The 22,194-nt window shown below is 40.1% G+C and overlaps 2 protein-coding genes across 7 annotated transcripts in view; both read left to right on the top strand.

Moving 5' to 3' along the window:
• The window catches only part of LOC136249006 (leucine-rich repeat serine/threonine-protein kinase 1-like), a 47,247-nt gene extending 44,383 nt beyond the window's left edge, over window positions 1-2,864 (top strand). For all 4 annotated transcript variants that reach the window (XM_066040886.1, XM_066040885.1, XM_066040887.1 and 1 more), the window contains 4 exons: window positions 132-272; window positions 324-806; window positions 868-1,456; window positions 2,272-2,864. In XM_066040886.1, the coding sequence (XP_065896958.1) occupies window positions 132-272; window positions 324-806; window positions 868-1,456; window positions 2,272-2,744 (1,686 nt within the window). In that variant the 3' untranslated portion in view covers window positions 2,745-2,864. The remainder of the gene's footprint in view (window positions 1-131; window positions 273-323; window positions 807-867; window positions 1,457-2,271) is intronic.
• Window positions 2,865-4,698: 1,834 nt separating this feature from the next.
• Window positions 4,699-22,194, top strand: part of LOC136248997 (leucine-rich repeat serine/threonine-protein kinase 1-like) — a 44,369-nt gene continuing 26,873 nt past the window's right edge. For all 3 annotated transcript variants that reach the window (XM_066040878.1, XM_066040879.1, XM_066040877.1), the window contains exons 1-2: window positions 4,699-5,110; window positions 22,124-22,155. In XM_066040878.1, coding sequence (XP_065896950.1) covers window positions 4,792-5,110; window positions 22,124-22,155 — 351 coding nt within the window. In that variant the 5' untranslated portion in view covers window positions 4,699-4,791. The remainder of the gene's footprint in view (window positions 5,111-22,123; window positions 22,156-22,194) is intronic.

Raw genomic sequence — 22,194 nt, 5'->3', positions numbered from 1 at the left:
TATGGACTTCAGTTGCCTGAACAATTAACCTGTCTAAACACTTTTACCACTGCCTGAGACACATTGGGGTTCAGATAACCAAGGGTCTACTATACGTACAACTTAAGGTGATTGTCATTTGTGTGAAATAGATTGATGTCTTCTCCTATGGGATGACTGTTTATGAATTGATCAGCTTGAAAATGCCATTTGAGAAATCATTTAAAATTGACCCTGATGCTAACCTGAATATGTATGTAACTAAACGGAAGAGACCTGCTCTGCCTGTCAAAGTGAGCTGTGTATCTATCTATCATTCTGGTGACATACATATTTGTGTACAGGGAATATGGTCTCCATATCTTGTTCAAAGAGTTATGAATATTTGCTGGGAGCACAATCCTAGCAAACGACCAAAAATATCTCAAGTAGTGGAATGGAGTAACCTTCCAGAGTTTGAATCCTTAAGAGCTGTGTACCATCTCGAAGAAGGGAAGATGACTGCTCTTTGTCAATGTCAGGTTGATTGCAATCATATCCATTCATTGGATGTTGACATCATGGACGTTAGCAAGGTCAAATTCACCATAACACCTTACACAGAAGATGATCCATTGCTTTCTTTTCCTGTACTATCCTCGTCCGATGTAGATCAGCTTTTGTCAATAACTCCCTACATGGGGAACAGTGGTCAAAAAGAAAGTATTTTTGATTTTAAAATGAAGAAATCTAGGCATTATTTTCAAATATGGATGGTACAGAAAACTAATAAAGGTGCAAGTCAATTACAAATATTTTCATATAATGACAGTCGAGTGGGCTATAGTGTAAGTGTACAATTAGCCACTTTTTTACGCAGTATGTTGATTATTGAATTCTTACTATTAGGGGTATTCAACTACAATCAAGACAGTCAAAGTACAAACCATTGTAAATGTAGGCCAATACATGTGGATATATACTGAAGGCAATAAACTATTCGTAGTTCATATTCCTACTATGCAAAACATAGCATGCTTTTTACCGGAAACTAAACTGTCTGTCATTGAGTTGCTTCATGTTCCTGAATGGCAAGTGGTTATTGTGCTATGGAGAGAATCACAACTGTGGTTTATTCATGATAAGATTAGGGATGGTCTTCGTGTAATGGATGTTATTAAACTAGATCAACATGATCCTGTTATCCATATGTGTGTTGTAAATCTGTCTGAAAGAACTGAAGTGTGGGCTACTCAGGGTGACAGGAAGATAGTGATATTTGAATCTTCATCTGATGGTTTCCAAGATAGTGACACATTACATTGCACTGTTGAGAAGTTATCACTATTCAGCTACTTAATTGTATGTCTTTGCTTCACTAGCAGTGTTAGTGGAAACAACATGGTACATGTGTGGGTCTCCTTCAACCAACGACCTCACCTAGTGTGTTGGGATGCTGACACAAGAATTCAGATTAACCACATTACAATAAAAGAAGGTACTTGTATATGTGGATATTAATTTGTGTAGTGTTGTGATAAGAACTTGTTACCACATTATTGTATTACCTTGTTTAAATAAAGCTCAGGCGTTTATTTCATTTATGGACCAGTTGAAAAATCTTGTTACCGCTTGTAACAGCTGCTGTTGACATGCTTTTGACAGTCACAGGTTTCAGTAGTTGCGCGCAAGCAAGCATACAACGATGTACATACACTAAATAAATGTCAGTTAAATGTTACACATTGTAGTCTCCTAGTCCTATGGGGTGGGGTTTGGGAGGGGACTGATTTTGTTTCACCGGCTACACGGTGAATACAACCCATATGTAGGGAAAGATGTTTTCATGGAATACAAATTTTCATGGATTTAGCAGGTACAACAATTAAATATTTTGCAGTCTATGTACAAGTTGTATGGAGATCGATGTCTAAACCATGAAAATTTGTTCCATGGAAATTACTAATTTTGCCACATCTCAGCAATCCACGAAATTTTAATACCACTAAATTTTCTTGCCTTACGATACATGCAGTATTTTTTTTGTGCATGCATTCATAATGCTTTCCAATTAATACCTACTGTTCTATGCTATACTCTAGCGCTGTGATGCAGGTATCCTACATACATGGTGCATTGCCTTTATATACTCTCCCATGCTTTCTAGCTGTGATGTTACGACCACAAGTACTTATCTCCCTCCATTAACTCAATTTAACAAGTTAAAGTTCTTTTAATATGTTTGTGGTACTCTTGTGTAAGCAAAACAGTATTCAGTATGCAATTGGTTGATACATGCATTTACATCTTTAGGATACAATGTGACTTCTCTGCTTGGCCATGAAAATCAACTATATGTTGGAACTTCATCTGGAAACATTGAAGTGTATGACTCGGAGTGTGGTATTTTTCTACAAAGATATTCTATGCATTGTGCAAAAGTCCGTAGAATTTTGAAACTTCCACCAGAAATACATCAGTGTATTTGTGCAGAATCATTCCCAACAATGAATTCAGTTTCTTACGATTCGAATATCACTGAACATGTCAGTAGCAAGTTGATAAATAAAAACGGAGATATTACTCCAAAGGAAAGAAGCCAGCAGGAATATTTTTTGCAGCAAAGCTCCAGTACTTCACTTCCACAATTGTCATATACTGCACCTTTGATTGTCAGCATTGGTGATGGTTTAGCAAACTGGTTGAATATGGGTAGTGTAGATAAAATAGCGTGTCCTAATTTAGAGCTCCTTACCTGGACTGGGTATGGACATTTTAAAGCTTAGAATAACACATATAATATTTAGTAGTTATGTTTGTTTATAGTGAATGTTATTTTCCATATTAACACCCATCACTATTTAATTTTGTTGTAGTTTCTCATACATAATTAATTTTATTTTTGATGTAGTCTTAACCACATTTCTTAGTACTTTACTGATATGCAAATATCTTATACATAATTAAGTATTTATGTATATCTGTTCATGGTCTGCAAACTGCAGGCCCAAAGAAAGCAGGATTTCTGCTTTGATGTGGTAAGCGATCACTGGAACTGGGGGTGTGGAAGTAAAGGTTCCAGATGCTAACAACAGTGCAGTGTTTTATCTATCCAAAATAGCCTGAAATTACTAACTATATCAACGAACTAGTTTTGGTATACAGTAGACACTCGGTTATCCGACTCTTGTTTCGCTTATCCGAAATTGGAAATGACTGTTTTATTAGAGTATTTTGAGTACAAGTGTATATCAGAGTAGCTCTGTATATAAATGTATGAGCTTCATGCAGATATATGAACAATTCACTTATCTGAACATCTTTGCCATTGCATGAGATTGGGGTTCAGGTAATGAGGGTCCACTGTATTATCCTAATAGTTACCTCAATCATAATTATAAAATCTGACATGAAACTTGAAGTTACATAATAAATAGGGGTTGAACCAGGAAAAACTTAGCATTATGTAATAATGGCCTAATTTTTGAATTTTCATTCTATCAATGGACCATGAATCCAATAGGAAGCAATGTATGTGTAGCAATTGCAGCCACAATGTACTGTGTGGAAGAAGGAACTAAAATTAAAATTTACCATATGTTGTCAGTGTGTGCAGTTGTTATGCAACAGCTAGATAATTTGTGACCGGATTTGCAAATCACACACAAAATTTCACCCATGCATATTTTGCAATTGAACTTTGGGGTTTCATAAGTTTTTGAACATATAGCTACCTTATAATTGCCTGCAATTATCCATGTGTGTACAGTAGCTACTAGTATCTAGCAGCATTTTGATACTAAGAGCAAGTTTATCAGTGTAATTAGGAGTCAAGTGTTACACCATTTTGTTTGCTGGTATGTAAAATGTGTGGAAAAGGTAGGGACTCGCCGATTATGCTGGCATAATTTTGAGCATAATAGGTACCTAAAAGCATTGAGCATAATGCCAGCATAATAGGTGGATGCCTGTCCTACAAGTTTAATAGAATAGCATATAGCTAGTAAATGTTTGCATGCCAGCATTTGTTTACACTATAGCGTAGGTAGCTGTAGGCCTTGTGTGCTACACTGTTCATATTTTTCTTTGATAATGTCTCACGTCAGTGAGGTGAGCATGTTCCTTGTGTGTGTGTGTGTAAAGTTGGATGTTATGCGGACTTATGCCCAACCATCAAATATTGGCTGGCTACACCCCTGTTAAAGGCACCAGTAATGTAAATTGTTCATATTAGGAGACTCAGTCTGTATGCACATTGCAATTTGATCAGTCATATATTATCAACTCTTGGTTACATGTGTGTACTGAAATGTTGACGATGTTACTATTCAGAATGCAAAATTACACTTCACGACAGTTCATGATCCATTACTGGATTACTAAAGAGTACGTAAACTAGATGAATAAAAAATGGGAACTTAGGGATTGCTGAAAAAAGCCACAAAACAAGAAGGGATAGCTGGGGTGGTAATGTAAACCACAAATCCCTATTTTGACTTGCCACTTCAAATGACAAAGCATATAACAAAATGTATGACAGTCTAAATAGGTATTGTGGTTTACATTACCACCCCAGCGATCCCTTCTTGTTTTGTGGCTTTTTTCAGCAATTCCCATTTTAAATTTCCAATAATCATGATGACCTTACTTATCATGCATTCCATTGGTCGTGGCTCGTTTCAGTCTGTGAACTACATCCCTAAATTCCTCACCAATTAAATCATGTATATATAAAGGTATGTAGGCGGTTCTACCATAGCCCCCACTACACACGAGTTCGTTTCTGCCGCATCAGACTGACAACTGAACTAGCCGTTTTATTTGTGGATTGTGATGGCCTATTTGGCTCGGGAATTGGAGCAGGTGCTACAACAGCAACAATGTGCGGTCCATACGGGATCTGCTGGTAGGGGGATGATGAGCGATATAGCACCCGCTAATATGATGTCTGAGGAACAGTGGATCAATTTTGTACTGAGCCAGCGTGGAACTGACCATGTTACTGAATTCTTCTTGACGAGTTTCGACAGGGAAATCCTCCAGTGGTTTGTTAATAAACCTCTGGCAGGTAGCTCGACGGGTACTACTCTCCTTCACGTTGAGGCCAGAGATAAACGATTCGCTGTACTATCGTCACTACTGAAATTTGGAGGTAGCTAACTAGTTAATTTTAACGGTTTTGTAGTTTATGGTATGTTGCCATAGTATAATGATAGGCATGCCGGTGCAAGGGGTTCGACACCTTCGCAAATCTGTATGTGATTTGAAATCATTTCGTGATTTGAAACCTGATTTGGATTTGTGATTTGAAAATTGATTTGAAACTTCACTTGTGATTGCCGTAGTGTGATTTGTGATGTTATTACTGTGTTCTGAAGGACAGTAGTTCATGATTATTGTATCACTGTGAGCTTGTATTGTTTAGAAATATGTTTTCGACAGTAATTTTCAAGCAGTTTTAATTATTTGTGTGGGCGAAACCGCTCGAGATTTGTGATTTGGTAGCTGAAGGGCGTACGTGATTTGGAGAGGTGTCGTACCCCTTGTGCCGGTGACACACAGGCACTCACATTGTATGTAGGTAGATCTGCCGCGGTCAAACTCTTAAGTCAAGGGTCAAGGCCACTAAATCCGTGCCAAGTCAATGGTCACGGCAAAAAATTTAAACCCACAATCAAAAAGTATGTTGCTAAGTCAAAGATGGGGAAAGGCTCTTAGTCAGAGGTCACAGTGAAATTTTGGTGGGTCAAGACTTTGATCGCAGTCGCAGATCTACCTACAGTGCATACCTATGTGGCGCCCCCTTGTACAATGTATGCTTGTTTCTTCAAGGCAGAGCTGAAATGTAGCTTTGGCTGATGCCATCTCCATGTTACAATACAGTACCGCTAAAATGCAATGTAGTCTCATGAGAGTGCAAGCGATAAAAAAATTTGCTAATTAAAGGGCGTGGCACCTATTTTGCTCGCAAGTATTCATCCTGTTTCATTTGGGATGAATGCTCACAAGCAAAGCCCCTTAATTAGCGAGTCTTAATTTCTTAAATACTCTTAATTGCTTGCACTATTGCAAGGTGACGTTGCGACAACGTACCATAACTCCTGTTTTAGGTCCACATGTTTAATGATTCTAATAATAGTCACACAACAATAGACCAGTTGTGAAAGTATTTTAATTGCTCTGGTGTTGGCTATTGCACAATACTGGATGCTGTCGTTAGCAATGAAAATGTACAGAAACCATTGGGAAACTGACAACATCAATGTTTTCAAAACAGCATGGAAAACTACATTAATTTTTATACCTGATGGTGGTTGTCTGCTGCTTCTGGGTGTTATGAGCCGTCTAGTGATGAAGCATGCAAGCAGGTACTTTACGTGAATATGGAATAACAACACTAAAACAAGCATTGGGATCACTTGGATAGAGTATGCTGACTCGCTAAACATGTTGGTTGCTTGTTTGTCTGTCAATTGTAGCTATATAGCCTTTATCTTTGATGCAATCCATGGAATACTCTACTGCAAAGCTTTGCCAATCAATTTTGAATGGTTTTCAAGTACAAACTCATGATTATCAGCCATGGAAAGCGTTGTTCAGCAAATCTTAAACTTTGTGGCTCTATAACTTGCTCATCCTTTACCGTATTCACAGCAGACAACCACCACGAAGTGAAAGAGAAATTAATTTCCAAATGGCTCAGATCACGAAGTGATTGCATGCTATTTGGGATTATATGAAGAAGGTGAAGTCGAGCATATCAGTGGTGTAAGGCCTGGTTTCCTAGAGTTACAGCTAGTTGGTCATTAAATAGAAAGGATACGAAGCACATGCGCAAGGAATCCTTATAAAATTTGCCATGCTGTCACACCTTTGGCCTTTTGAGAGTGAGCCAGATGTATGTGAGAATAGGGCATGGGTGGGTGGGACCATTGATATGCTCGACTTCACCTTCTTCATATAATCCCAAATAGCATGCAATCACTTCGTGATCTGAGCCATTTGGAAATTATATTTCAGAAGGCTCTGTCTCACATATCAATGGTGTTATTTGTAGCTCAAAAAACATGGTGAAGTCAAGTAAATGTGTTAAGCATGAGCACACACCCACATAAAAACTTAATATTTTAGGTCTCACTACTTGTTGATGACAGCACAGCCCAGCCATATGAAGGGTCCCGGGTAGGGCGATAATAGAATTTTCTGAACACTGACTCTGTGCTCCAGTCTGCAGCCTTCAGGATGTCACTGGTTGTCATTCCAGAATCTGCAGCAGCTGATGCCGATGCACTCCTCATAGAGTGAGCTGTAAAAATACCAACATCAATACCTGATAGTTTTAGCACTTCCTTTAGCCACCGGGAAATTGTACAAGGTGCTACTGGTTTATGTGGTTTCACTGTGGCCACAAAGAGTTGATCAAACTCCTTCCTCAAAGGAGATGTTACTGTCTGGTAGTGACGAAGAGTCTCTACTGGACACAGTTCATTGTTCCCAGGAAAGGTAGAAAAAAAAAAATCAGTTAAAGGCTTACCCTGTCTAGATTGCTTTGCCAGATCAGAGGGCAAAAAGGAAACTCCCTCTGGTTTGAATTGACACTTACTTATGGTTAGAGATGCTAGATCTGCCGAACGTGATGGCCTAACTAAAGCCATCAGCATGACCAGTTTGTATGTCAGCAACTTCAAGGAGAGTGAATGAGTGTCGCCCCACTTTGAGATGCAGTCTAACACTACTTGAACATTCCAAGTAGTAGTATAACGTGGGAGAGGTGGTCTGGCATGGAAGGCTCCTTTCAGGACCCTGGCCACAAGTGGATGCTTGCCCACATCCATATCATCCACTCTGTCATGTACACTGGATATGGCAGACCTGTTAGCATTTAGAGAGCTTGTTTGGTAACCCTGTGCATGCAAATCAGCCAAGAAGTTGGCTACATCTGAAATGGGTCCTGAAACGGGATTGAGACCCCGTTCAGTACACCAGCCCAGCCATTTCTTAAAGTGTGAGTCATAGGCTTTAGATGTTTTGCTTCTCCAGGAAGCGAGTAGGAGTTCTTTAGCTGCTTCTGAAAGGTTTCCACCTCCAAACTTCACTTCTGCCGGAGATAGGCCATACAGCTAGCTGGGGTACCAGATCCATCCGACTGGCGTCGGATATCTGTTGGAATAGGCTCAATGTACGAGGAAGTTGCTGTGGATAGTCGTACAGCATTTCCAACAGAACAGGATACCACGGCTGGCCCTTCCACACTGGGACCGCCAGTATCACCTGGGCTTGCTGTTGCTGCACTTGAGACAGAACTCTGCCTACTAAGCACCATGGAGGGTTCGCAAAGCCTTTGAATGTTTCCCATCTCTGGTTGAATGCATCCGTTGCCTCTGCCAATTGGTCTGGTCTCCAACTGAAGTAGCAAGGTAGTTGGATGGATAGGCGAGATGCAAATAGATCCACGTGCAGTGGTCTCCACTTCTGGTTGATCTCTTGGAACAACTTGGGGTGAAGTTTCCAGTCTGTTCTGTCCTGCATTGACCTGGACTCGGCATCCGCCACAACATTCACTACCCCTGGTATGTACTCGCAGCTAGGATGATGTCTTTGGACAGAGTCCACATCCACAGGGCTTTGGCGAGGTCCGTCAGCTGGGAGGACACTGTACCCCCATGTTATTGATGTACACTACAGCTGTCTGGTTGTCCAGCTGCAATAGCACTGACATTCCTGAATGGCCCTTCAGGAATTTCTTCACTGCCAGGGTTGCAGCCAGGAGCTCTAGGCAGTTTATGTGCATCCCCTGCTCTGGTTGGCCCCATAGACCCCCTGTCCTTGTGCCATTGCAGACTGCCCCCCAGCCCTGGAGAGAGGCATCTGAGGTGATGATCATAGTCTGCTGTCTGCTCAGCAGGGCTTTGCCATTCCAGTGAGTGAGCTTCTCCTGCCACCAGGTTAGCTCCTCTCTGGCCTGAGTTGACAGTGACAGTACCGTGTTGTAGTTCTGGTTGGTGTAGTTCAGGGCCCTGTGTAGGTCTGCTTGTAGCGACCGGTAAAATAGAGGGGCAGGAAGGACTGCCTGTGAAGCCGCATGCAGCTTGCCTATCAGCTGAGCCACCTGTCGGGCTGTCACCTGTGACCTCTGTAGGTGCTGAGTGACCTCCATCCTTATGTGATGGAGTTTCTCTCCTGGTAGGCTCAGCCGTAGTGAGGTAGAGTCTACTTTCAGGCCCAGGAACTCTATTTGCTGGGTTGGAGTGGTTACAGACTTTGGAACGTTGATGACAAACCCAAGACCTGTCAACAAGAACATCAGCACTTCCAGGTGGCTCTTCACCTGAGCTGCTGTGTCTGCCATCACTAGAATGTCGTCTATGTAGACTATCATTCTCACCCCCATGGTACGAAGAAAGATTGCCACTGGCTTCATCACTTTCATGAATGCCCATGGTGCACATGATAGACCGAAAGGTAGGCACGTGAACTGGTAATGTTCTTGTCCTACTATAAACCTCAGGTAAGGTTGATGGTCCATGTGTATCGGAATTGTGAAGTAGGCATCTTTGAGGTCCACCTTCACCATCCAATCGTTCACCCTCAGTAGCTCCTTGAGTGTACCCATGCCCTCCATTTTGAAGTGCTGGGGTACCACCCATTCGTTCAGCTTCTTGAGGTTTATGACTGGCCTCATCTGGCCCCCTTTCTTGTGGACAAGGAAGAGGGTTGAGTAAAAACCCTTGTTGTCTAAGGGATGTTTTAATAGGGTAATTGCCCCCTTTTCTAATAGCGTGTTCACCTCTGCTAGAATCAGTGAGCTTTGCTCTGCAGAGTATATAGGAGGGTTTGGCTGATGTTCTTGAACCGGTGGACTTGTGAATGGGATTAAGAAACCCTGTACACAGTCCAGAACCCATTTGTCTGTAGTCAACACTTTCCAATTGCTGTGAAAGTGACTTAACCTCTGTGCCACCCATAGTGACAGCTGTGCTGTCTGTGGCTTTGTGAAACCTTTTCGTAAAAGGTGAGTAATTCTATGGCTGACACATTCTTTTGATGATGTAAGAGTGTGTGCATGAAGTTCTAGTCATTTGTTGGTCTTCTGTAATGCTCCCTGACCTTTCCCGCCTCTGGAGTAAGGTTGGTGGCATCTCTGGAGGTTGTAGGACTTGCCCCCTCGCTGATGGTAATGCGAGGGGGCCCTCTGAAAACCCTGTTGCTTCTGCCTTGGTACTACACTTGATGCCTTTGAGTCCCTCAGCGTCTTCATCTGACGGAGATAAGTTGCAGCTTTCTCTGGGAAGGCTGGTCCGAGGAGTGTTTTCATTGATGAGGAGAACAGCTCATCAGACTCTGCAACATAGGATGCCAAATCCTTGTTGTAGTCTTGGAGAACGCCCTGCCTCCGTATTGATGTGCACTGGTGAGAGGCATTCCCCAGAAGGGTGAGGGCAGCCTTCACCGCACTCTCCACATCTTCAATGGCAAGCTGTTTGCCACCATTGATTGCCTCTAGTATTCCTGTGAGGGGTCCCACAGCATCCAAGAAATGTGCTTGGATGTCAGAAAAAAGACTGTCATTGGCCTTAGTGCTCTTTGAGCATTCACCAGCAATCATCTTGTCCAGGTGGGGCGAGGTGGTAAACGGCGTATTCGGCACAGTGAACTGATGCCAGAGTTGCCGACGATCCTTATTCTCCATTGGAGAGAAGGCAGTCTTTAGGAACTCCTCGGTAGATTCCAGCACCAGAGTTACGCAGATCTTGTCGTAACTGGCAGTCTCCACTGGTTTCTGAGACGAGATGGGGTTTTCCTCCTCCGACTCGAGCTCCATTCTTTCAGACCATGTAAGTCATGTGTTAAGAAAGTCGCCGGAGCCTCCTGGCAGCGTGGCACTTTGTGCCAGTGGGGTACTGTGTACCAGGCCAGGATTCTCATTCCCAGGCAGCTGTGCCGCCATTTGGGGATTCTTCAAATTCTCCACGTTGGCGGATACGCTAGACAACTTCTCCATTCATCGAAGCGACTCCTGCATCAAGGCGAGTATAGAAGAAGTATCGTCAGACATCACTAATAACGTAGAGATATAAATCACGAAGAGCGATTAACAACAAACAACCAATACTAGCGAGCTAGAAAAAGGTCAAAGGTGTGAAAGCATGGCAAATTTTATAAGGATTCCATGCGCATGTGTGCACGTGCTTAGTATCCTTTCTATTTAATGACCAACTAGCTGTAACTCTAGGAAACCAGGCCTTACACCATTGATATGTGAGACAGAGCCTTCTGAAATATAATGCAGTTTCATTCTATGTACAGAGAATTGGAACATATCATATACTTTGTAAGTAACAGAGATTTAACTATTGGTGTGCGATATCAGGATTTTCATTTCGATACGATATTGATACGATAATTATTGAAATTTCGATTCGATTTTCGATAATTTTTAATTGTGTGGGTGGAGTAATTGCTTGGGTGGCCAATATTTATAAATATGCTTCAAATACAATTTACACACTAAAAATATTGCATAGAACTAATAATAAGCCTAGAAAACTGGTAGACAAGCTTTTACAGTGGCTAGATTGTACAGAACCAACCTTCATTTCTAGCGAGATTGCATAATCGCACACTAAATGCTGTTGATTTATCGAAATATTCTTAGATAATTCGATAATTATCGAAACTTTTCGATAATATTGAAATCTGATAAAGTGGTATAGAAATCGATACGATAACGATATTGACAAATTATCATGATATCGATATTTTTTTGATATATCGCACACCACTAGATTTAACCATCGATTATCATCGTTTTCCCAATGAGTTCAATACATTTTATGGGCATCCACAGCATCCAGTTGTTATGTCATACGTAATTAACACTAATTGCATTTTTAAGATCCTCCGATGAACTGATCTATTGGTATGCATGCACATATACACACATGATGTCATACTATGTAACACTTTCACACCTCAGATCAAAAGAGCCACCCGGGCCATAATTTTGTATGTAGCTGGGCTACATACGAAATGTAGGCCAGGCTACAACTGGGCAGTGATTATATAGACGCTGAGGCCGAAATCGATTGTGGGGATTGATTAATGCTCACCTGATTAGGATGAACGACTCGGATTTTGTCATGAGAACTACTCAGACGGCGAATGTTTTGTTATCCTCGCCATCCTACAAGTTGAAAAACGTGGGCTAAGGTGAGAACTAGTGCTATAGCTTATTCACCGATAGTTTCTGCATGTTATCGAATGCGGGAACGCCCTTATCACGAAGCTACCACTCTGCTTGGAGTAACCACTCTACAAGCAAGCTTACCCATCTAAGCCTTTAGTGAACTCCATACTTTTTCCATAAACAATTCACTAGCACTGATTAAAACCTTAAACTTGCATAACTGAAATTCTCCGTTATATCTCTAGAATATGTCTGTTCATCATAACCGAAGCTGCTGACCCATAATCGAAAATTTTAGGTATGCATATATAGTACATCCATTGGCTGCACTCATACTGGCTTAGGTGATTGATCGCCCTGTACAGGTTATCAGCCTGATAAGTGTTACATATTAGCTGTAACACGGGGCATTCGGGCTTTGCCTAATATGTATGCCCGAGGGCAGAGTGCATACATATCAGGCAAAGCCTGAATGTCTGTGTTACAACTATTACATATCCCTAACATCTCCCGTCCTTCAGATAACAAATAACAGTTCTGCATTATATGCTCCCTTTACAACTACAGAAAAATTACAAAATCTTTGTATAATCAACAAAACTACTAATCTAGCAGTCCCATAAATAAACTATATGAAGAATGTCTGTAGCTGTAGAGACTGGTGCTGAGCTTGACTAGACTGATTCTCAGCTTGGTATGGTATTGTCCGTTTGTCCCCCAGCACCATTTTCTGTCATGATTGAAGTGGCTATTGATGCTTCGTTGACTTGGCATAATGTTTTCAGTTTGTCTGCAGATTCGTCCATTGGCAGCTTTGGCTAGATAAGATCAGGTGTTAACTTTATGACTGTGACCTTTTCCCACTGACCCTGATGTATGTTGTTTAGCTATTTGGCTTCAGTGTTGAATTTCATCCACCACTCCACTTGCTACTTTTGGTTTTAACAGTTGGGTCGAGGTAGCTAGCTGTATATGCGTTCTTCTTGAGTGTAAATTTTGCACTGACCTGGGCTGTAGTGTCATCCTTCTGTTGGTGTATTACACCATGACAGTACCGCCAGGTTTATGTCTATGTTGCCCTGAGTCACCTTTTTAGCATGCTTTTGGCAATCTTCACTGCTGATTCTGCTTTGCTGTTATTTTGGCTGTGAGATCCAATTTTCAAAAGTCACTATGATAGTCAACAGTGATGAGATGTGCTTCCCTGCAAACATAAACAGGTCTTGTGCTACAATAGCCCATGGTGTAGTTGGAGCTTCTGGTGACAACAATGGTTCTTTTTGTTGTTTTGCTGTGTACTCATTACAAGTGGAGCATTGCCTGGCTAAATGACAGATTTCATTTGCAATCCCATCCCTTGCATATCTAGAGCACAAGCTTCTGGCCCTTGATGACTAGAGTGAATCCTTTGTAGCATGAGGGTAGGCATACTTTTCGGGACTACCACTTTTGTTCCTTTGAAGACAATGTTGCTATCCACTACCAGCTCATCTCTGTATGGCCAAAAGGCTCTAATGAAGTCTCAGACTGGCACTTTCTGCTTAAGTTCCGGCCATCTTTGGTAAATAACTTTACTGAGTGTGTTATCCGAGGCTCGCTAGCCCATTCTCACATGCATGGTTGGATGTATTTCTTCAATTTCTTTGTATAGTTTGGCTTCTTGATATATATTGGTACTCTGCTTTATGTGTAGGTGACACGACTGAGCATGTCTGCAATGTACATTTTCTTTCCAGGACAATACTGAACATTCAGTGTGTATTAGGAGCATTCGCTGCAGTCATTTTGGCATATTATATATTGGCTTGTTGAAAATGAGCACTAATAGTCTATGATCCATAAGTACTGCTGTCTGTTCCTGGCCATGAATACGTATGTTGATTATAGCGTTCAAACAGAAACACAATGACAAGGCATTCTTTCTTTATTTATGCATAATTTGTTCTGCTTTCATTAGTGAGTGTGAGACAAAGGCAACAGACTATTAATTTTGAAGAACTACTACTTCTGCTAGTTGTGGTAAAGAATGAGACAGATACTGCAAGCAACCTAGAAAGAGCTCTCCATTACCTTCTTGCTGTCTGGTCTAGACATATCAATAATTACTTTGACCTTGGCTGGATCACCATCTTTGATCAACTGGTGTCTCATATAAGAGACTTCTGAAAGACACAGTTTGAACTTTTTCTTGTTGGGCTTCAGGTTCTGTTCTCGTGCCCGTTGAATAAGGTGCTATAAGCTGGCTTCACGATCGCACTGGCACTCTTCCACAAAATGGTATGCTTAGTCCCAGATAAGTATGCCAGCATAATGGAGTAGCCAAAGCTGTAAACCTTAACGCGACCTCAAAGCACAAATTTTGCTCCTACACGGCTCCTCAAGAAAATAAACTGGCTCGTCGAGATTAAGCCACGAACATTATACCTACAAAATTTAATACACATGCAAACCTGTCTTTTTGGCAAAGCGCAAAAATTTTACTCATAAAATTTAGTACGCTTACCGTATGTCTTTTTTTAATGATTGAATTGTCATAGCATTTCAACTATGAGGTTTCTGGTTGCAGAGGTGGATTTTTGTATGTAGGATTGCTAGATTTATCACATTGCATGTAGCTCTGGTGTCCAACTGACAGTCTATAGTTGTGCGCCCTAGTTCATGGCCAAAACTCAATGGTACAAAGAACTGTCCTTTACATTTATGCTTGACTGCTCCCACATGTTCAACAGCAATGATTTCATCATCACTCTCCGACACTTCTGACTGAAACTTCTCAATAACTTTGCTGGGTTTCTTCTTGTCTGTGTCATTGAGGTCTAGGTGTGACAGAATTTTTTGGCAGCCTGGCACTCATGATGGTCTTCAATGTGTAATTCTTCGTTTTTGCCAGATAGTTCAGTAGCAGTAGTAAAGTTGCTATAGCTACTGAACTATCTATCATTAACTACCCTCCAATTCGCCACCACATTTCCCATGCAGACCATCGCATCAGGAGAGGAAGTCGGACAATTCACCATCTTAGATCATTTGTCTTACTATACTTTACTTCTGAAACCATGTTACAGTTAATAATTGTCACACAGTAATTGGTTTACATGCACATATAAACACATGATACTATATCCCTCATGACTCCCTGTAATCAGAGGCTTTAAGCCTTCTCAGAAGTCCCTAGAGAGATAGCATTCACAGAATAAAAGTTGTTGCTAGCTAAAGTGTATAGCTAAAGACATTTCTAACAAGGAACTGTTCGGTGTGGTTGAGGAACGCAAGTCAATTTATTTATGTAGCTATTTATGGAGGTTTAGTTACGTACCACACAAGAAAAATCCTTAAAAGGTGTCATATCATATGGCTTCCAAGTGTACTACAGTCTAACAACTACAACATTGGTAGTGAACCATGCTAGGGTCCCCCAGCAAAAAAAATTTTTTAATAAATTATTAGATGTTTAGCTTGCTGTGCTGATATTTGAACTAAGTTCGACATATTATTTTTGTGCTTTGCATAATTTACAGTAACAATGTAGCTCCAAGGAGTGGCCCAAAGTTCTTGGCGTTGGTGTACTCAGCAAACATACATAGTAATGGGTAAACTTCTAGCTGCATAGTTTGTATGGGGTCACTTTCTACAAAGTGGCACCATGGAAATACTTTTGAGCTGCTCTGGCACCAACAAGAGGTGCTAGATCTTCCTTATAGCATAGCAATACATCTGGATGTTCACTCAGTCATTAAAATATAATTCATGGATGTTCACTATTTGCATGAAAATTATGGATTTTAGCACACTTTAACCTTTTTGCTGCCAATATGTGTGCGCATCAATGTTGACCTTTTGTGGCAGTGTAAACCTTGGAATGAATACATTGGTGATACTTGGTGGTGCATTAATGCAATTAGCTATGTACAACCTTAGAAATCCTTTGAACCCAAGCTCCCTGGTTTGAACTCCTTGAAAGTGAGCTAAATATCTAGCTATGCCCTCTGCCAGATAGCAAACAGTCTTGGATTCTTTTTAAACTAACAAAGTAGACAATTGGCTGTACCATGCTGTGAAGAAGATGTAGCTTTCCTCATCATGGCAATCCAAATGCATGTTTGTGGCACTGTTTTTAAGAAAGCAACCCTGTGTAAATGTGACTGGACCTGCAAGAATCCCATATCATAGTGCAAGCTTAATTACAGTGGAATACATTAAACACAATGGGTGAAATAGTGAAAATCCATTGACAGAGTACAATATAACAGTCGGCCATCGGCCATTTTCCGACCAAGTGATGCTGTTGACCGATCAATGTAGCCTTTGGTCGGCCATTTCTGCCGATCAAAGTTTCACAACTGTAATTCTTTATTATTAGTCTTCATAACATGCATTATTATAGTTATTATTATTATCGTATTGTTACATTTCGTTACCAAAGCTATTTAATCTCTGCATGAAGTCTTGATCTCGTCGAAGCATCGACTCGATGCGCATGTGTAAGCTAGAGCACTGCACCTTGTGTTTACCCGATTGTGGGTTACAGTCGATGCTGGAAGAAGCGATCACTACACTGACTACACAAATGGTGCTTTCCAGGAGAAGAAAAGAAAGCGATATTTGCGAAGTGGAGGTATGGTATTAAGTATAAGATGGCCATTTCATGGTTAGAATGTGTAGAGAATGCTCTGGCTGGAGAGAGTGGAATGAAAGGCAGGTGATAAAAGTTGTTCTGCACATGCGGCAGGTTCGAGAGTAAGTTTTGATCTATTGCAATTCACAAGAGAAATAGCTAGTTGGATAGTTATAATTCAATCTGTGTTGACTCAACACCACTTTAACAAAGAATTTAGCCCAGCTAAGTCTACAAACTGGCTGTACACTTGAATAATTATATACATTGATTCATATGTATATATATTTTTGTAAAATATGTATGCAGTAATAAAAATTTTGTACATGTATTACTAATAAACACAATTGATTCTCTGTAAAATGTAAGTGCATAAAAGTTGAGTGATAAGTAGCTGAAAGTGGTCTCAGATTCAATCTCAGTGTTATCCTTTTTCAAAAATTTCCTGGGGGGGCCCAGACTCCCTAGAAAGCTCATGCTTTGCACTGCGGGAGTGTGCTTTGCACACCAGGATAGTACACTTCTATCTTATGGCCATGCAATTTCAGAAATGGCCAATCAAATTTACTTTTGATTGGCCATTCTGTCCGAGCAATAATTTTTTCCTAATATTGTACACTGCATTGAGCACTATGCCCATAAGCTAGATGGTTAATATATGGGTTAATAATCCTGCTACTGACTAGCTAAACTTTATCAAATAACTTATTCGTCATTATATACTCTTGGTTATAGTTTTATGCTTTCTGCATGGGGACTTTCTGTAGCTGTATGTGCTCAAGCATGGTGTTGAAACGATACGAACATCTCCATTTCAAAGCACTTAATAGCAGAAGTTCATTTACATTACATAAGTACACAAATAGTGCAAGGCATGATTAATGCTCAAACATTCAATTTTAATGTAAGTGTAATTAGCAAGCTTGCAAAACACAATGGTGTTTGGCGTAGTTAGTATCACGCTGCAGATACATATCCAGCACATGGTATTCTCAATTTTATGTTTTGAAACACATATCAAAAGTGAGGAAAAATTATGCTAATAGGGATTATTCATCACCTTCATGAAGTTAAAATTTAATCCCTTCTTTAGCCACAGTGAATGGTGATGATCCTCTTGTTTAAGCATTCTGTTGTAATGATATACTACATATCAAGACACATGGTAGTGTGTCGTGCGGCCCAAGAAGCCAGCGCGCCACACCGTGAATATATTGACAGGAAGAAAGAAAACGTCATCTTCACACTTTTGTATCTCGGTGATCCCTTATCCGATTGGGACCAAATTTGCTACAGAGTTGCCCGCCAGCCAGGGGAGTCTACATACCAAATTTGAAGGAAATCACTCCAGCCATTTCCGAGATACAAGCTGCCAAAGTTTCGATTTTGTTTTCTTCGTTTTTTTTTCTTCTTCGTGTTTCGCACACTTGCAAAAATTGCTATGAAACACAAACGCATACTCCGATCGCCTTGAACTTTGGCACACAGAAAGGGAGTCCAAAGGTGAATCCTAGCATCAAATTTGGTGCAAATCCAATGAATGGTACGGGAGTTATGACCAATTATTCACGTAAAACAAGATCGATTTGTTGTCAAGCCTAAAGGGTAAACCATTTCATGGAATTAGTTGAAAATTGCTATGTAGATGGAGTAGCCATCGTAGGAGTGCCTTTTGGTGGTTTGAAAGGAATCGAGATGAAGACCATGGAGATATGACATAAAACCCAACCTGTGTCACAATTACACAATCGATTTTTATGAATAAAACAGTATTAGTTTTTACGCCTACTAGGCAAACCGCTTAGAGCAATGAGCTGAAAATCGGTGCATAGCTGGAATAATCTTCATAGAAAGTCCTTGCAGTAGTACAGAAGAATCAGAGTACAAACCACTGAGTTATGATTTGAAAGCCAACTCCATGTAGCAAATGCGAATTCGAGATACTCTAATAGGACAGTCACCCTAATATAGCATTCAGCTAATTTATTTACTCCATTATAGAATTCTATTGCATTACAAGTTATTCTGTAGGGAGTTCAGCTGCAAACAGTTAATCTTATAGACAGTTCAGCAAGAAGCAAGTCACCCTATAGAGAGTTCAGCTACAAATATATTGCTGTAGTGATTCAGAACATTACAAGTCACACTGAAGAGAGTTGAGCTATAAACAAGTCATGCATCCTGTAGAGAGTTCAGCTACAAACAATTCACTCTGTAGAAGTTCTGCTACAAACAAGTCTTCATGCAGAGAGTTTAACAACCAAAATCCACCATGTAAAGACTTCAGCTTTACTAACAAGTTACTCTGTAGAGAGATCAGCTAGAAAAAGAGAGAGCTCAGCTAGAAAATGTCACCTTGTAGAGAATTCAGCTACAAACAAATCGCACTGTAGAGAGATCAGATAGACCTTGTAGAGGGTTCAGCTATGAACTAATCACCCTAGAGAGAGTTCAGCTAGAAAAAAAAATCACCCTGTAGAGAGTTCAGCTACAAAGAAACCATCCTGTAGAGAGATCAGCCAGAAACAAGTCACCTGTAGCAACATCAGCTACAAAGAAACCATCCTGTAGAGAGTTCAGCTACAAACAAATCACCCTGCAGAGAGTTTGGCTACAAAATATCACCCTGTAGAGTATTCAGCTGCAAGCAAATCACCTTGTAGAGTGTACAATTAGACACGAGTCACCCAGTAGAGAGATCAGCTACAAGAAGTTACATTGTAGAGAGATCAGCTAGAAGAAATCACCTTGCAGAGAGTTCAGTTACAAAGAAACCATCCTGTAGAGGGTTCAGCTACAAACAAATCACCCTGTAGAAAGTTCAGCTACAACTTCATCACCCTGCATAGAGTTTGGCTACAAAGAAACCATCATGTAGAGAGTTCAGCTGCAAACAAATCACCCTGTAGAGAATTCAGCTACAAACAAATCGCCCTGTAGAGAGATCAGCTAGAAGAAGTCACCTTGTAGAGAGTTCAGCTACAAAAACCATCCTGTAGAGAGTTCAGCTGCAAACAAATCACCTCGTAGAGAGTTCAGCTATAAACAAGTCACCTTGTAGAGAGATTAGCTAAAAAGAAACCATCCTGTAGAGAGTTTAGCTACAAACAAATCACTCTGTAGAGAGTTCAGCTACGAAAAGATCTGCACTGTGTAGATAGTTCAGCTCTATAAGAAGTCACCTCGTAGAGAGTTCAGCTACAAAGAAACCACCATGTAGAGAGTTCAGCTGCAAACAAATCACCCTGTAGAGAATTCAGCTACAAATAAATCGCCTGTAGAAATATTAGCTAGAAGAAGTGACCTTGTAGAGAGTTCAGCTACAAAGAAACCATCATGTAGAAAGTTTGACTACAAACAAGTCACCCTGTAGAGAGATCAGCTAGAAGAAGTTACCTTGTAGAGAATTCAACTACAAAGAAGCCATCATGTAGAGAGTTCGACTACAAACAAGTCACCCTGTAGAAAGATCAGCTAGAAGAAGTTATCTTGTAGAGAATTCAGCTACAAAGAAACCATTAAGTTGAAAATTCAGCTACAAACAAGTCACCCTGTAGAGAGATCAGCTACAAACAAGTCACCCTGTAGAAATATCAGCTAGATACAAGATACCTTATAGGGATCAGCTACAAACAAATCATCCTGTAGAAATATGTGTTGGAAACAAATCACCATGTAGAGAGTTCAGCTAGAAACAAGTCACTCTGAAAAGAGTTCAGCTACAAACAATGGGAGTTTCAGCTACAGTTAAGTTATAAGAAGTCACCTTATTACCTACAGTATGATTATCTCTCATTGTTAAATATACAAATATTTTTAACCAGACAAAAAAAACTGTACACAACATTTCTTCCTTTGTTCCACAATTCCTGCAGAAAAGAAAAAAAACAAGTTAGAAGGAAGTACCAAAGCCAGTTAACGGCCGGCTTTGTGGCTTGCAATACAAAAAGAAGTGATATCTAAACCAAAACAGCCAAGCTGTAAAAAAAGAGTGCGGCCCCCCAAAAGGCCAGGATGAAAAAGATGTGAAATCCAAGGTGCGGCCAAGAAATGGCTGTGATGGTAGGTTAATGGCAAAAATTTTAATTACGACAATTCAGTTGAATTTGGTGCCGAATCCTAGTGGAGGAGGCAACGCAAATTCACCTGAATTGTCGTAATTAAAATTTTTGCCATTAACCTACGATCACAGCCATTTCTTGGCTGCCACCTTGGATTTCACATCTTTTTCATCCTTGCCTTTTTGGGGGCCGCACTCTTTTTACAGCTTGGCTGTTTTAGTTTAGATATAGCTAAAATGTTTAATATATCCTTACACTTGTTCATAACTTAATTCACCGTTAGTGAATTTCTGTAACACTGTATCAAAGGAAATGTATCAGAAGCATTTCAGTTTGCACTGAAGACATACGCCAGCCTGATGATACCTAAACAATTATTGCCAGGCTCCATAGAGGTATTAAGGCTGGTTTCTGGTTGATATTTTCTTCTACATGCATATGTGAAAACACCTTAGCATGGAAATAAAACTTGCATGTTTTATGCCAGTGTGGAATTAGACTTTGCTATGCTCTTTGTATGTTGACAACCAGAAAACTACAATAATAAAATATTCTGCAGAAATTCAGCTCGTAAATGCCAATAGCTAATGCTGACTACTGTTTAATAACATAGTAAATCTTTATGATATGTGTGTGTGCGTGCGTGCGTGCGCGCGCACGTGTGTGTGTGTTTAATTATAGTTATACCATAACAGGAGTAGAATATCTTAGTTACTGACATGACTCCAGGGCTGGGTGTTAATAACTAAGATATTCTATGAATTCATATAATTGGCTTATACACTGTGGGCACTTTGTTGTATATGGCTTCATATTCAGCTTGCATGCTGACTGCCATCATAGCACATTTAGCAATAACTACCATGCAATATAGTCCAGTAAATTCTTTGAAGTATGGCTTCACTGGGATAAAACTGTTTACTATATAACAAGGTAAGTGATATAGCACAATAATACATGCCTGACAATGGTAAAAAAAAGTAGAAGTATTGTCTATAAGGTACATATACTAGTGATTGGCATTTCTATTTATTTATATTTTTACTGCAACCATATATAATTCAGAAAGTTTATAGGGGCTGTAACAGCTTAATGGAAGAGTATTAAAACAGACACTTAAAAATATAAACTGGTTTCATTTACAGAGTCTGAAACCCTTTATGGAATAGAAGTATTTAAGTTACTATATAGAACATTTTAGTTATTGACACTTGTCCTCAGCTTCACAATCATGTCAATAAATAAGCTATTCTACTCCTACTGTTATTATGTTTATGCTATATGTTTGCATTGATGTTTTAGGATCTCCTAATGTCACAGATGTTAATTTGCAGGTACGCACCTATTATTGTAATGTATTCAGTATAAATATT

This window comes from Dysidea avara, chromosome 3 (assembly GCF_963678975.1).
Source record: "Dysidea avara chromosome 3, odDysAvar1.4, whole genome shotgun sequence".
Classification (NCBI taxonomy): domain Eukaryota; kingdom Metazoa; phylum Porifera; class Demospongiae; order Dictyoceratida; family Dysideidae; genus Dysidea; species Dysidea avara.
This window is presented reverse-complemented; position numbering and strand designations above follow the sequence as displayed.